Source organism: Cygnus olor, chromosome 3 (genome assembly GCF_009769625.2).
Source record: "Cygnus olor isolate bCygOlo1 chromosome 3, bCygOlo1.pri.v2, whole genome shotgun sequence".
In the NCBI taxonomy this organism is placed as follows: Eukaryota; Metazoa; Chordata; class Aves; order Anseriformes; family Anatidae; genus Cygnus; species Cygnus olor.
In genome coordinates this window covers 79,517,646-79,530,196 of record NC_049171.1, presented here as the reverse complement: position 1 = coordinate 79,530,196, position 12,551 = coordinate 79,517,646, and the positions used below count along the sequence as shown (strand labels likewise).

General features: G+C 39.7%; 1 protein-coding gene across 6 annotated transcripts in view; it reads left to right on the top strand.

The window, feature by feature from the left end:
* The window catches only part of PCNX2 (pecanex 2), a 158,575-nt gene that overhangs the window by 46,937 nt on the left and 99,087 nt on the right, over positions 1-12,551 (top strand). For all 6 annotated transcript variants that reach the window (XR_005819063.1, XM_040554128.1, XM_040554131.1 and 3 more), the window contains 3 exons: positions 2,604-2,775; positions 8,222-8,332; positions 9,930-10,021. Coding sequence is in view for 5 of the 6 variants with exons in the window: in XM_040554128.1 (XP_040410062.1) it covers positions 2,604-2,775; positions 8,222-8,332; positions 9,930-10,021 (375 nt within the window). In the remaining variant the exon portion in view is untranslated. The remainder of the gene's footprint in view (positions 1-2,603; positions 2,776-8,221; positions 8,333-9,929; positions 10,022-12,551) is intronic.

The following is a 12,551-nucleotide window of genomic DNA, read 5'->3' as shown; positions in this document are numbered from 1 at the left end:
GCACAATTTGTATCTAAGATAAATGAACTGAAGTTTTGTTGTTTTTTTTTTTTTAAATGCTTGTAGTATTATAACCTGTCTGTTTTTAAAGTCAGATTTTTCTTTCCAACTCTCCTATGATTTTTGATGGATGTGTGCGGTATTTAAAAAACAAAACAAAACTACACGCACGCTACTTTAGTAACACTGAAACTCTTATTAAACACCAGCTAGCATTTGTCAGTCTGACTAGATTCATATTCCATGAATGTAAAGTGTAATATAAGCGCGCTAGTTCCCAGCAATCTGCCACCTTGTTAACTGATTGATCCCAAAAGAGAGTACAGATCTGTTAATAGTTGTGCTAACATACAAGCTTAGCTGGCAGCCATACAAATACAGTTGCTGTTTCAAATCAGTGAGTAGACTCGAAAGAAATGATCTTTTATTATATTCACTTAAATTACACTTTACAAATAAGAACACTTTCACAGCAACTTTTTTGCAAGGCAAACACAAATACTTGTCACTTTGCTCCTGGCTTTTCACACTGAAGAAATCTTTTTGACTGAAAGCATTTAAAATGTCTTATTTTACTACCAGAACTGTTAAGATTTTTTTAAGTGTCTTTAATTCTCTGTGGCCCACAACCCCAAAGCAATGTTTTTGTAGGATTAGTTTGAATCAAGGGTACTAGAGATGAGTATGGAAGGTGTAAAATAAGGATCCTTCCTTGTATGAACTACTTAGGATCAGCATGTCAAAGTGTTGCTTGGAATAGAGAGGCCAGGAGCTGCTGGTATCACGCCTTCCAGGAATGACAATGGTGTCAAATAGTTCAAATAAACAACAAAAAAGTTGTATTGGTGCAAGGTGTGTCTGTTTGCTTTCATTTGCCTGAAAGGTTCTCCTCAGAAGTCTCGTCTTGCTTTCCTTATGTGGGCAAAATGGCACCGAGGAGACAGGTGGCCAACAGGAATCCCTTAATGCAGCCCTGAAATGCAGCTGTTTGAGGAAAGGAATTTTCAGATGTTTAGTACTGCATGCATCCACACGCACAAGCATTCTGTATCCTTGCAGGTGGAGGGAAAAGTGTTGCCATAGAATGCCTTTTTTTCAAAGCAGCAGATGGATAAACAGTGTACCTGTTTTAGGGCAGGAGTGGGAAGGTGTTAGCCTCCACTGTCATAAAACCATTGCTTCATGATGTGCATGTGCTGCAATTTAGTGGGGGATGGCAACCAGTGGCATTTCATCTGAGCATAACAGAGTTAGAGCAGTGTTATGGGACACCTGTTGAAAAGTACAGTTGCAACTTTCATAACTTTTTCAACCTGGCGTCTTGCACCATGCCCAGTTTCTCTAAAGGGGAGTGTGATGCCTTTGAAACCATTGTGATGCATCTCTTTAATTAAGAGAGAAGAGGTTCTACCTGCTGAGTCACCTCCAACACTGCCCAGATTTACAAAACTACAGTACTGGCCTTACCCATGCCAGCAGGGGGACAAGCAAACTGCATCAGCGGAAGGAAGAGTAGTCACGAAAAATGACTGTCCTGAGAGGAGACTCTGACAGGTTCAAGGGTTTGAGATGTCTTTTTAACACATTGCCTTTTCAGGGTGATTCTGGGAAGAAGGCCAAGTCAGTTGTTACTTTAAAATGTGTTTCTAAATGCCTGTAATGGTGAATGTTCCTTTTAAATGTATTTTTGGCCTTGCTGGAGACAAAGGGTTCTCTTCAAAAAGATGCCATTAGCTTCTTCATCTGGTCTCGTGGTGGTATCTGCTGTCAGTGTTGTGAGCGGTCATACCATGGACGATCACTGCACATGTTTCTTGCCTTCGCCATTAGGTTTAGTGAAGTGCCATGGCACCAGGAGAATACAGGTGCCATGGCATTAGGTAGGCTCAAAAACCAAGGTAATTTAAAACCAAGGACCAACAGCATGCATATGAACAATTAAAGCAGGATCCTGACAGAAGTGGACACAAGTTCATTTGAGCTGTAGGCATGCCTGTACAGCTGGCTGTGGGGACAAAGCTGATTCCAAGGGACAGCTAGTGCAAAGGCAGAGGCAAGGGAACAACATGGATTAAAGAAAGTTTCATAGGAGGACAGCATGCACACAGCTGCCAAAATCAAGTGCCACACCTCATAATACATCTAGCAGGTGCTCTACTACTTTTTTTTGCTTCCCAGAATACTCTTGTATTTCAAATAGTAATAAGTATACTAGCCAAGCTAACTGAAGCAGACAGTCATTAAAATAAAAGTAATATAGAGGAAAAATCTTTCGGTTGAAAAGAAAGGTTCAGACAGATGGAGATTTTTTTTCTCCATAGAAAATAACTGCTTTTGTAATTAGTGTGTTTTGAAAGGTCCAGAAGGTTAGATTTTCAAAAGAATAAATGATTGCTGGAGTTAGTCTTAACTGCTTTTTGTGCCTTTTGAAAGTCTCCTCTGGAGGAGATAAAATGCCTTGTTACATTTTTCTTATTAATTAGTATGTATGAGATATTAAAATATTTTGTCTGACTCCTGAACTCTCTCTGGTTTAATGTAGAGCACACAGCAGGAGAGTGAATACAAAATTCAAATGCTTTTTTTTTTTTTTTCCATGCCAGGGGCACAATAAAATCATAACCTACAGCAGACCCGTATATTTTTGTATATTGTGTGGCCTTATTTTGCTGCTAGATGCTGGATCTAAAGACACAAATCCTTCAGTTTATACAATGTATGGCTTGAAGCTCTTTTCGCCTAGATCTCTCCAGTCAGCCAGAGACCATGTAATAGGTGAGTCAATATTTTTCTTAAGACTGTAAAAATGAATTAAGTGTTAGCTGGGGAAGTCTGTGTTTTCCCATGTTGGCAATCAAATGCATGTTATGGAGGCACAACTCTGAATCAAATTGATAGAAACATTTTGAATGACTTAAGACACGCGGGGAGGGGGGGCAGTTGGCAACCTTCCCTCATGTAAAAAGAGTTCTTAATGAAATGAGGCTCATAGAAAATTCTCTATAGAAAACTAACAGTCACTGATGTTATTAGCAAAAGACATCATCTGTGAAATGCAGTTAATCTTTGTAAGGGCTTGTCTATGTGGAGCAGTTACTGTAGAATAAGTCAAGTTTTAAATTTAATGCCTGGAAGCTAATCTCTGCCAAGTCCTCAGATGAACATTCATCTGCTCATGAAGAACACGCTTTTTCTTGGTTTAATCTTACTGTCCACATGATGAGTTGGTGTGGAACCGCCAATCTGCAGTAGCTTTTCCAACCTGTTTCCTTCTAGAATCGTATCCTGAAGCAGCTAAGGGCATCCAGGTATTGCCCCAAAATAGGACTTATGGTCCTTAGCACTAATTTGGGGTAGCCAGAGCTGGAAATACCCTGTTCTGTCAGGACACTTCTACTTGTGCGCTTGCAGTCTATAACTGTGCTGCTGCTGCTGTAGTTGTGTTACAGGTATGAATGCTGAACTGGACTCAGGTCAAACTGTGTAACGCAGTTAGGTATGAAGTAGAAAAGTTATTAGTCTTAGGTTTGTGGATTTAGAACCAGAAAAACTTCCTGTTAGAGGAAAAAACTGTGATATAGAGTGCATGACCTTTGAGATCATTGTTCACCTGTGACTGTGGGACTTGCATTTTGCTATACTTAAGTCAGGCTATTACTGCCTGAAAGGGTTGCTATTTTTAGGAAAAGTCTTTTGGTCCTTCATGTAGGTTCATTGACTCCCAATCCTTCTCACCAGAAACAGGGGAATAATGAAGACCTGCATCTCACTTATTTTCATTAGCTTCTTTCATTACTTTCCTTTGGTCTCATTAAAGTTTCTTCTTACATCTTATTTTCTCTGCCTATCAAAGGTGAACAGTAAAAATGCTGATAAATAATTCAACAAGAATCTTAAATGACTCCTGGGATAGAGATAAATGAAAAACTATAGCAACCAGTATAAAAAAAAAAAACAAAAACCGGCGTGGTTATAGATGTGCTAATTTTGACTGGCCTCGAAAGAGATCCTGGAGCAGATTCTTGAAACATCCTGGAGGGGGAGCGGAGAGAGGAAATAAAGGCTCATCTCACCAGCTGGCATCTGTTTAACAGAGAGGGAGAAGAAACCATTTCCCTTTGCTTGTTCCCCCATTATTATTTTGTCAGCTCTGGGAGCTGGCACATCTGCAGGTATATTTGTTCAGGTGATGTTTGAGGCCACACTCTGGCTCTTCCTTGCTTTGTCTCTCTGGGAGTCACAACTTCTGGCTCCTGTGAATCCTTACGGGTGTTCACAATGCAGCTCTGCCTAAGGTATGGCAGTCTGTCATCTTCCAGCCTCTTGCTGCACTTTGAGTAGAGATTCCCTTAGACGCTTAAGGTACAGGAGTATTTGTTTTAGGTAATAAAATCAGGAGGGAGGTTGGCCCCGCTACATACCAACGAGGGGCTGCTGTTCTTTTGCTTTTTTACCCATCTACTGGTTATTTTTAATAACTATCTATATAGATATAACTATATATATATATATATATATAACCATATAACTAATAATAAATAAATAATATATTGCTTTGTCATTTTACGATGACTTTAAAATTTGTATTTTACTCATAATTTATTGTGGTACTCAGAACTGATATATTGGGAAATCAATGGATTTTTGACTCTGCACCACAGAGCACTGAGCAAAGGAAAAGTTTTCTGTTTCAGGTGTTTACTATGGTAAGAAGTTAGTGATAAAAATTGTAGAAAGGACTCACCAAGGAACTGGTGTGATGCTGTCTAGCATACTATGATCAAAGTCTTGAAATGAGGTTAAGAAGAAAATCAGTGGAAATGTATTAGATGTGTAACGTAATAACTTAAGAAATGTCTCTTAACAGGTCCAGTTCTTTGGAAGCAATCTATTTAGGATCCGATTCTGTTTTATTTTATAAATTGATGATGGTTCTGCTGTTTGTTTATATTAGTTGGGGGATCATGCCTTTAATTCACTTTAACTATGGCTTTCATCTTGAATTTCTTAGTTCAGTTGACGTTTTTGGTAGATTAACATATGTAGTGCGAGTAAAGGTGCAGACGGAACCAGCCTTGGTCAGTAAGTGCTGCAGTGGCAAAAATCATCATGCACTAAATGCACGGTAGTTTTTATGATGAGACCACGTGAGCATTAGAGAGAGGAGTGAAATTATTTGACAGAAATCTCAGCAGAGTATCAGGTGATGGCAGAATTTGGAGGTAGGAAGTCCTCAACTTGCTACTTTGAGTAATGACAGAGCTTTTGGCAGAGGAAGAAAGCTTGTGTGAATATTCTTTCCAGCTACATTCAAGAGGGGAGAAGAAAAGGACTATTTCTCACCAAATAGTGCATTTATTTTCCTTTGGCAGTATGTATTATCACACAGCAAGTGGACTAGTACTCAGATAGATGCATCTTTTTAATGAAGTCACCTTTTTGGAAAAAAAATCTAAAATATTTGCAGTGACATTGCCACTGAGTTACCATTCTACATTTCTCAAAAGACCCAAAGGTTCTTTAAGTCAAAATTTGTTTTCCTACGGCTATTATCTGGTTGATGCTCCTTTAGAAGAAACCTCCAAACTGCAGTGTTAAATGCCAGCAGCTCATACAAGCGTCTCTTAGTGGTCAAACTCTTGAAGGTGTTCTGTGTGGAAATTTGTGCTGCTTAAACGTTCTCTCTGGAATTCATAATGCAATTCCAACTGATTAATCAGCTCCTTTTATTGTCTCTTTCCCACAAGAGAAAGTACTGTTCCTAAATTCAATCCTCTTGCAAGCAACAACTGTTTATTTTGTTCTCTGGTGTGCTCCTTTATGCTGGAGGAGATAAACAAACCTACCTTAGCTACAGAAGTACTTAGGATTATTCAAGGTATTATCAGAGAGAGAGTGAGGTGAGGACATAGCTGTAGTCAACCAACTTTTCTCTTCTTGTTTATTCACCCCTATTTATTTTGGTGCATTGACAGTACTGTGTCTCAGGTCTTGTCCTTGCTCTTCATGCTGTCATGCAGGTTTTTCTGAGGTTGCTACAGCAAAGGCGTTCATTTGAACTGTAAGTTATAGAATTCTAGAATATCCCAAGTTGGAAAAGACCCCCAAGAATCATTGAGTTCAGCTCCTAGCTCCATACAGAACCACCCAAAAATCAGACCAGATGTCCGAGACCATTTTTCAAATGCTTCTTGAACTCTGGTAGGCTCGGTGCCATGACCACTTCCCTGAGGAGCCTGTCCCAGTGCCCGACCACCCTCTGGGTGCAGAACCTTTCCCTAACACCCAGCCTGACCCTCCCCTGTCCCAGCTCCATGCCGTTCCCTCGGGTCCTGTCGCTGTCCCCAGAGAGCAGAGCTCAGCGCCTGCCCCTCCGCTCCCCTCCTGAGGGAACTGCAGGCCGCCATGAGGCCTCCCCTCAGCCTGCTCTGCTCTGGGCTGAACAAATCAAGGGACCTCAGCTGCTCCTCATCTATCTTGCCCTCTAGACTCTTCACCATCTTTGTTGTCCTTTTAGTCAGTAGTCTGAGATGAATTCTGTCAGTTTTGCAATTCCTTTGCCTGAGGAACTAGTTTTCAGCAGTGAGTTTTGGGGATCTTTAGTTGAGATCCCCAACTAAACATGGCCACATGGGGAGGCCATGTGGCCTGCTGGGCAGTTTGCTGTCATGCCATTCGCCCCTCTTCAAGAGGAGTCCTTGTTTGGCTTGGTGTGGATTGGTGGAATACGTAAAAGAAGAGAGTGGTAAAGGAAGAGATTAATAGTGGCATTTGCATGTAAAAAGAGAGAAAAGATTTCCTCATTTTATATATGCAAAATATGTATAACTCCTTCCAGTGGCAGGAATTCATGAGGAAGGGTGCGCTGCGAGTGCAAGTATATGTAAGTGAGCCATGTCTGTGTTTAACACTTCAGTATGTCATTTCTTCTCCTGTGTTTGACTTCCTCAGCAAGATTTACAATATTAGATACTAGTAGTGTATAATAGGATGAAGATAAAAGCTGTCAGATTAAACTCAGTGTATTGTTTTATTTTAGCATGATGTGCATTAGTAAGAGGAGCTGGAAGTAAAATGTGAAATTAGCATTCAACAAAGAACACAAATCCTATTGTTACCTTCTTAATATTTGACTGGAGTGGGAAGGGGATTAAGTAATACTAGTGATTTGTTTAATTTGCTCTTGAAGAGAATGAATAAGAGGAAACTGCAGCCTTCCTAGCCTGTAAACTAACAAATGCATACTTGTTTATGAGGAATAGTGGCTGACACGTCTCTGTCCTTCAAGCTGGAGAATGTTCTGGTACTAGTACAACAAAGCACCAAGGATATGATTAATCATGTGCATATATCCTTGAAAGCTGATGCTGCTGGAGACTTAAGTCAAGTGTGTGTTTAAATGCTTTGCTGGACAGCTATGCTTAGCAATTTCTAGGGCGGAGCTAAGAGAAGTGGATGAGACGGAGGAGTGGCTGGAAGTGAACAGAACATAAGACCAGAAGCACGGATATCCAAATTATGACTCCTGCTTTTCCTTGACTGTAAGGCAGCCATTCCAATTAGCATTTCTATATAGAATGAAGCTGTGAGAAGATGACACAGTGGGTTTAACTCCTGAGTTTCTTTGCTGTCTTTAATATTCTTTCACTACTGCAAAGTCAAGGTCTACACTTCTAGAAGGTAGAGAAATATTCTGGGGAATTATCACTGTAGGTTTGTCCCATTTTTACATACTTCATAGGTCTCCACTGTTGATAGCTGCCAGAAGAAGGATACAGTGATAGTCAAGATGCTGAGGGTCTCAGCTATTAAAATATTTTTGTTTGCTTATATTGAAATTTTATAGGTGTGCTTAAACCTTCTCAGATTCAAGGAGGAAGTTCCAAAGTCTGCAAATTAAGATTTCTTTCTGTATTTTAAATAGAGTAAATATAACTTTACAAGTATTTGAGAAGCAGTAAGGAGGTTACATAATGCTATTTTTCTGCCACTGTTTTTATCCAAAATATATTTAACCTCTGAGCCTTATTTCCTTACATGTAAAATCGAATAATTTATTTTGTATAGATAAGTAAAATATAATAATCATGGCTAAGGTTAAAGTATGCTCACTTGAGTAATGCTCAGAATTTATTGTAATGTTTTATTCCAGTATTATGCCTGTTCTCTGCTTGCTGTGATGTATGACTGTGTTCTAACATCCATCTTCTCTTTTCTTTAGTGTTTTTATATTGCTTTCCTGCAATTTCCCTTCTTGGTCTTTTCCCTCAAATCAACACCTTCTGTATATATCTTTTGGAGCAAATAGACATGTTGCTTTTTGGTGGTTCTGGTAAGTAGCCTGTTGAGTCTGAGCTATCACTTTCTGAGTGCACCACCTTAAAGTATATTATTGCAAGTTTTAGAGCACAGTGTATATTAAAGTTCAAAGAGCTAATGGTATTCACTTAACAGTGTGGTGAATACTAATAATACTTTGATTAGTTTTCTTTTCTTTCATATGGTTCAAGTTGTGCTATAGGCTGTAGAATATGGCTGACACCAAAGAGCTCTTTCCTGCCATGTCCAATATGAATCACTATTTTAAAAACAAACAAAAACCAAAACCAAACAAAACCCCCACAGCTTTTTGAAAAGAAAAAAAAACACTCAAAACTCCATTTAAAAATAAAAATTATTTTTTTTTCACATTGTGCAATTGTGTAGGGCATGTTAACATGACACTGGATATGTTATTTCAGTCAAAGATTAAGCAAGGCCCATGCGAATGAGAGACAACGCATCATTTTTTGGTGGTGGTGTTTTGTTTTTCATTATTGCTTAAATAACAGAGAAAACTGGTGTACATCTACACTGTCATCTTAATTTGGATCAGAAACAAACTATATCCTTCTTTCCACTAACCATGTTTTGCATCGTGAAATGATGTGAGAGTATGCAACTGGATTCCGTTTGGATGAAACTTAAAAGGTTCACTATAAGGGTGCATCTAATGTACTCCAAACACTAATGAGCGTACGGTCTGTGGGACCACATGAGAGATACTCTGCAGTTAAACATCTCAAACACATGTATTACGGATAGAACATCCTCAGCACTTCTCATTCTACATACCCACACTTACTGCATTGTTACTGCTATTGTAGGCATAGCCTTTGGCAAATGGTTAGAACTTATACTGATGATTTGGGTGTGCTTTGGTTCTTGTCTCATAGATACCAGAGCAGACTTGGAGGAAATGACTTGGTTTTTCCTGGAGGAAATAGCTTGATAAAGTCCCCATCCCATGAATAATGTATGTTGAAACCTAACTAGAGCACTGTTTTGCAGCCCATGTGTCTCCATTGTGGACAGTGCTGACCTCCTAAGTCTGTCTGAGGCTGCTTCCTACCCTGGAAGCTTTTGAAGGAAGGTAGAGATGAGATGGCATCCTTCTCTCTCCCTTTAAGTTCATACATGTATCTTGAATACGGTGCAAATCATGGTTTACTAAGCAAGTTAGGATGCTTTTGGATGATACCAGAGCCTGTATCTCAGGAGCAGAGGGAAGGAAGAAAATTCCACATGGAGCTTGACTAGAAAATTGCCTGATTTGTACATAACTTCATTCCTCCTCTGTAGCAACATGAAGAGGCATACTGATATTTTGGCAAAGCAGTGTTCAGCATAGAAAGCAATAGTGGGGGATCTCAGATATATGGAAGAGACAGGGAATACAGTGCCATCAAGCTTTCAGTCTTAGTTGTAAAGTTTTGTGAGCTGATTTGGGGCACTGTTTGGGACACTGTGGTGTTCTCTCAACAAACAGCTTTGTAATATCTGGTATTAATTTGTATACCTATTGTGATGCAAGAACTGGTTGTTGTTGTTTTTTAATGCACTTCCTCATATATGAGGACATTAGTTATCTTGTGGTGTCTTTATTTCAGCTGCTGCTGGGCTTGTGTCTGCACTCTATAGCATTTCCCGAAGCTTTGTGGTTCTGATTGTCCTATATGCTTTCTGCTTCAGTGCAGTGAAGGTAAGTTGAAACACTAAAAAATTCAAAATTTCAAGCTGAAAATTCTTGTAGTCTAGGAAGACCGAAACTGTTCGGTGCTACATAGTCATCATTATTTATCAAGATAAGCTTTACAAGCCGTGTTTTATTTTCTGCCTGTTAGCTACACTGAAATACCTTGAAACTGCAGTGGAAATACTAATGTAAATGTTTCAGTAATACTTGTGATTGTTTGCCTCCTTCCATATATCGGTCTGAAAAGATCCACTGAATTTCCAGTATGAAGATTAACAGCAACTGTGACTTAAAAGATATATTTCCTCTGAGACAGGCTGAATTTGGCCTGTTTTCTGCACACCAGTGGTTGCTGACACATCTGTACACTGGCAAGGTTCATGCATGGATTTATTGAGAAGCCTGTTAAGGAGTGGGCTTTACCATCATTATTGGTATCAGCTGGTGTGGCCCTTATGTTTTCCACCTGCCATGTGATGAGCAGCAGCCACATAACCATACAGCCCTGTTGTTACTAGTCAGATAGGTGCTAGATCGGCCCTAAATCTCCTCATGCTCCAGCATTGCACATACTTTTTGGTATGGAGAATTTGCTGTGGGACATCATTGCAGGCAAGTCTTGGCATACGAAGTTCAAAGTCAGAAAAGGAGTGTAAAGCGTATAAGTTTTATACGTGCCCTTCCGTTGGCTATGTTGAAAAGAAAGTAGAGAAGAATAAAAACTTTGATGTCCTGCTTGGGCAGACCAGCAGACTGTCTAGCCCAGTACTACCTGCTTCAATAGCAAAGAGAAATACAACTTAGGAATTTAATGACTATTGTTTGCCACTCATTCCCCGAATATTCCACCAGTATCCACAGTTGTTGGTTTAGGGCTGTTAGTAAGTGCATCTTTGCCTATTTCATTCATTCAGTGTTGTCCATGAGTTTGCCTAATCCCTTTCCGAATGTCCTGCTACTATCTGCCTCCACAGCTTTCTGTGGCAACGGATTTCAGATGTTCACTGTGCTCTGTGTGAAGAAATTCTAATTTCACCAAGTTTCTCTATTCCTAGTACTGCAGGATTTGTGGAAAAGCAGTTCTGCATTCACCGTGTCCACTGCCTTGTCAGTTCTGTAGCCCTCAGTCATTGTCTGCCTCAGTCATATCCTCTCTGAACTGGAGTGCCTTTCTAGTGTCTTCTTGTAAAGCAGTTCCTCCTTGGCTAAGTTAGTTGTCCTACTGTGTGCCTTCCATTATTCCATTATGATCCATAATGGATTATGATTCCAATATGAAATGTGGAGAATAAACTCTGTATGGTACTCGGGATGTCAGTGTACCATACCTCTATATGGTCACAAAATGACTTGCTCTTCCTAATGATGCTTGATGTTTGTTTGTTTGTTTGTTTGTTTTTGGCAGATGCTGCCCTTTGAGCCATATTCAATCTACAGCATTTTTTTTTTCAGTTAATGTATATCACCTGCATTTTTTTTTGTTGTTTTAAATGAAAGATAACGTTGAAGCTAACGTCTTCAAGTCTGCTGTAAAATTCCCAGTGACCACAGTGAGACCACAATTTCATCCTAGTTTTGTGATAAAATTTATCCATTAAGGAATAGTCTTTTCACAGTGTTTCATTACAAGCTAGATGTTGTCAGTGCCCATGCAGGGATGCACCAGGATGTGCAGTGATTTACAAGCTGCTCTCAACATCTTGCAGGCATATGTCAGAGGATGCTTTGTGGCGTTACACATCTGCAGCGCACACAGAGATCCTGATATGAAGTTCTGCAACAGCCAAAGATGTAGCATGTCACCACTCAGGCTGGTGGTTTACACAAATGAGAGGTACTATCAGATGTTTGTTTAAGGGATTTCTTTAAGGAACATAAACATTTCTGCAGCGGCTTTTAAAAAAATTCCACTTAAAATTTTAAATAGGGGGCTTAAATCAAAAATGGTTAATTATACTGTGTTAATAATCTGTCACAAATGAGTATAGTTAGCTGTGCTTGTGTTTTTAACCACTCCCAATAGTAGGTAAAATGTGTTAAGCTGCTGTTTTATCTTGCCCCTGTATGGTTTGAGTCCACACAGAATCAGAGAATCACAGAATGGTTTGGGTTGGAAGGGACCTTAAAGATCATCTAGTTCCTACCCCCCCTGCCATAGACATAGACACCTCCTGCTAGATCAGGTTGTTCAAAGCCCCATCCAACCTGGCTTTGGATAATAAATTATGGCAACTCACCTGCTGAGCAGTGCTGTATTAAGAGACTCCAAGCATCTTTGAAAATAGGGTGTAATCCCAGGGAATCTTGGTCACCAGGCTCACCCAGTGTATCAGTTATACTGGTCTGACCTTTGAGTTGTGTGGTGCTAGAAAGCTTAACCGCTTCTCTTGTGCGGTTTTCTAAAGCATCTGGTATTCCAGCTACCATTTTCCAGCTACATTGATGATTCAGAAACAAGCAAATGGGATAAAGTTGTGTCTCTGTGAGGCTGAAAAGAGTGAGAAAAATCTATGTGGGGGGGTGGGGAGCTAGGGGG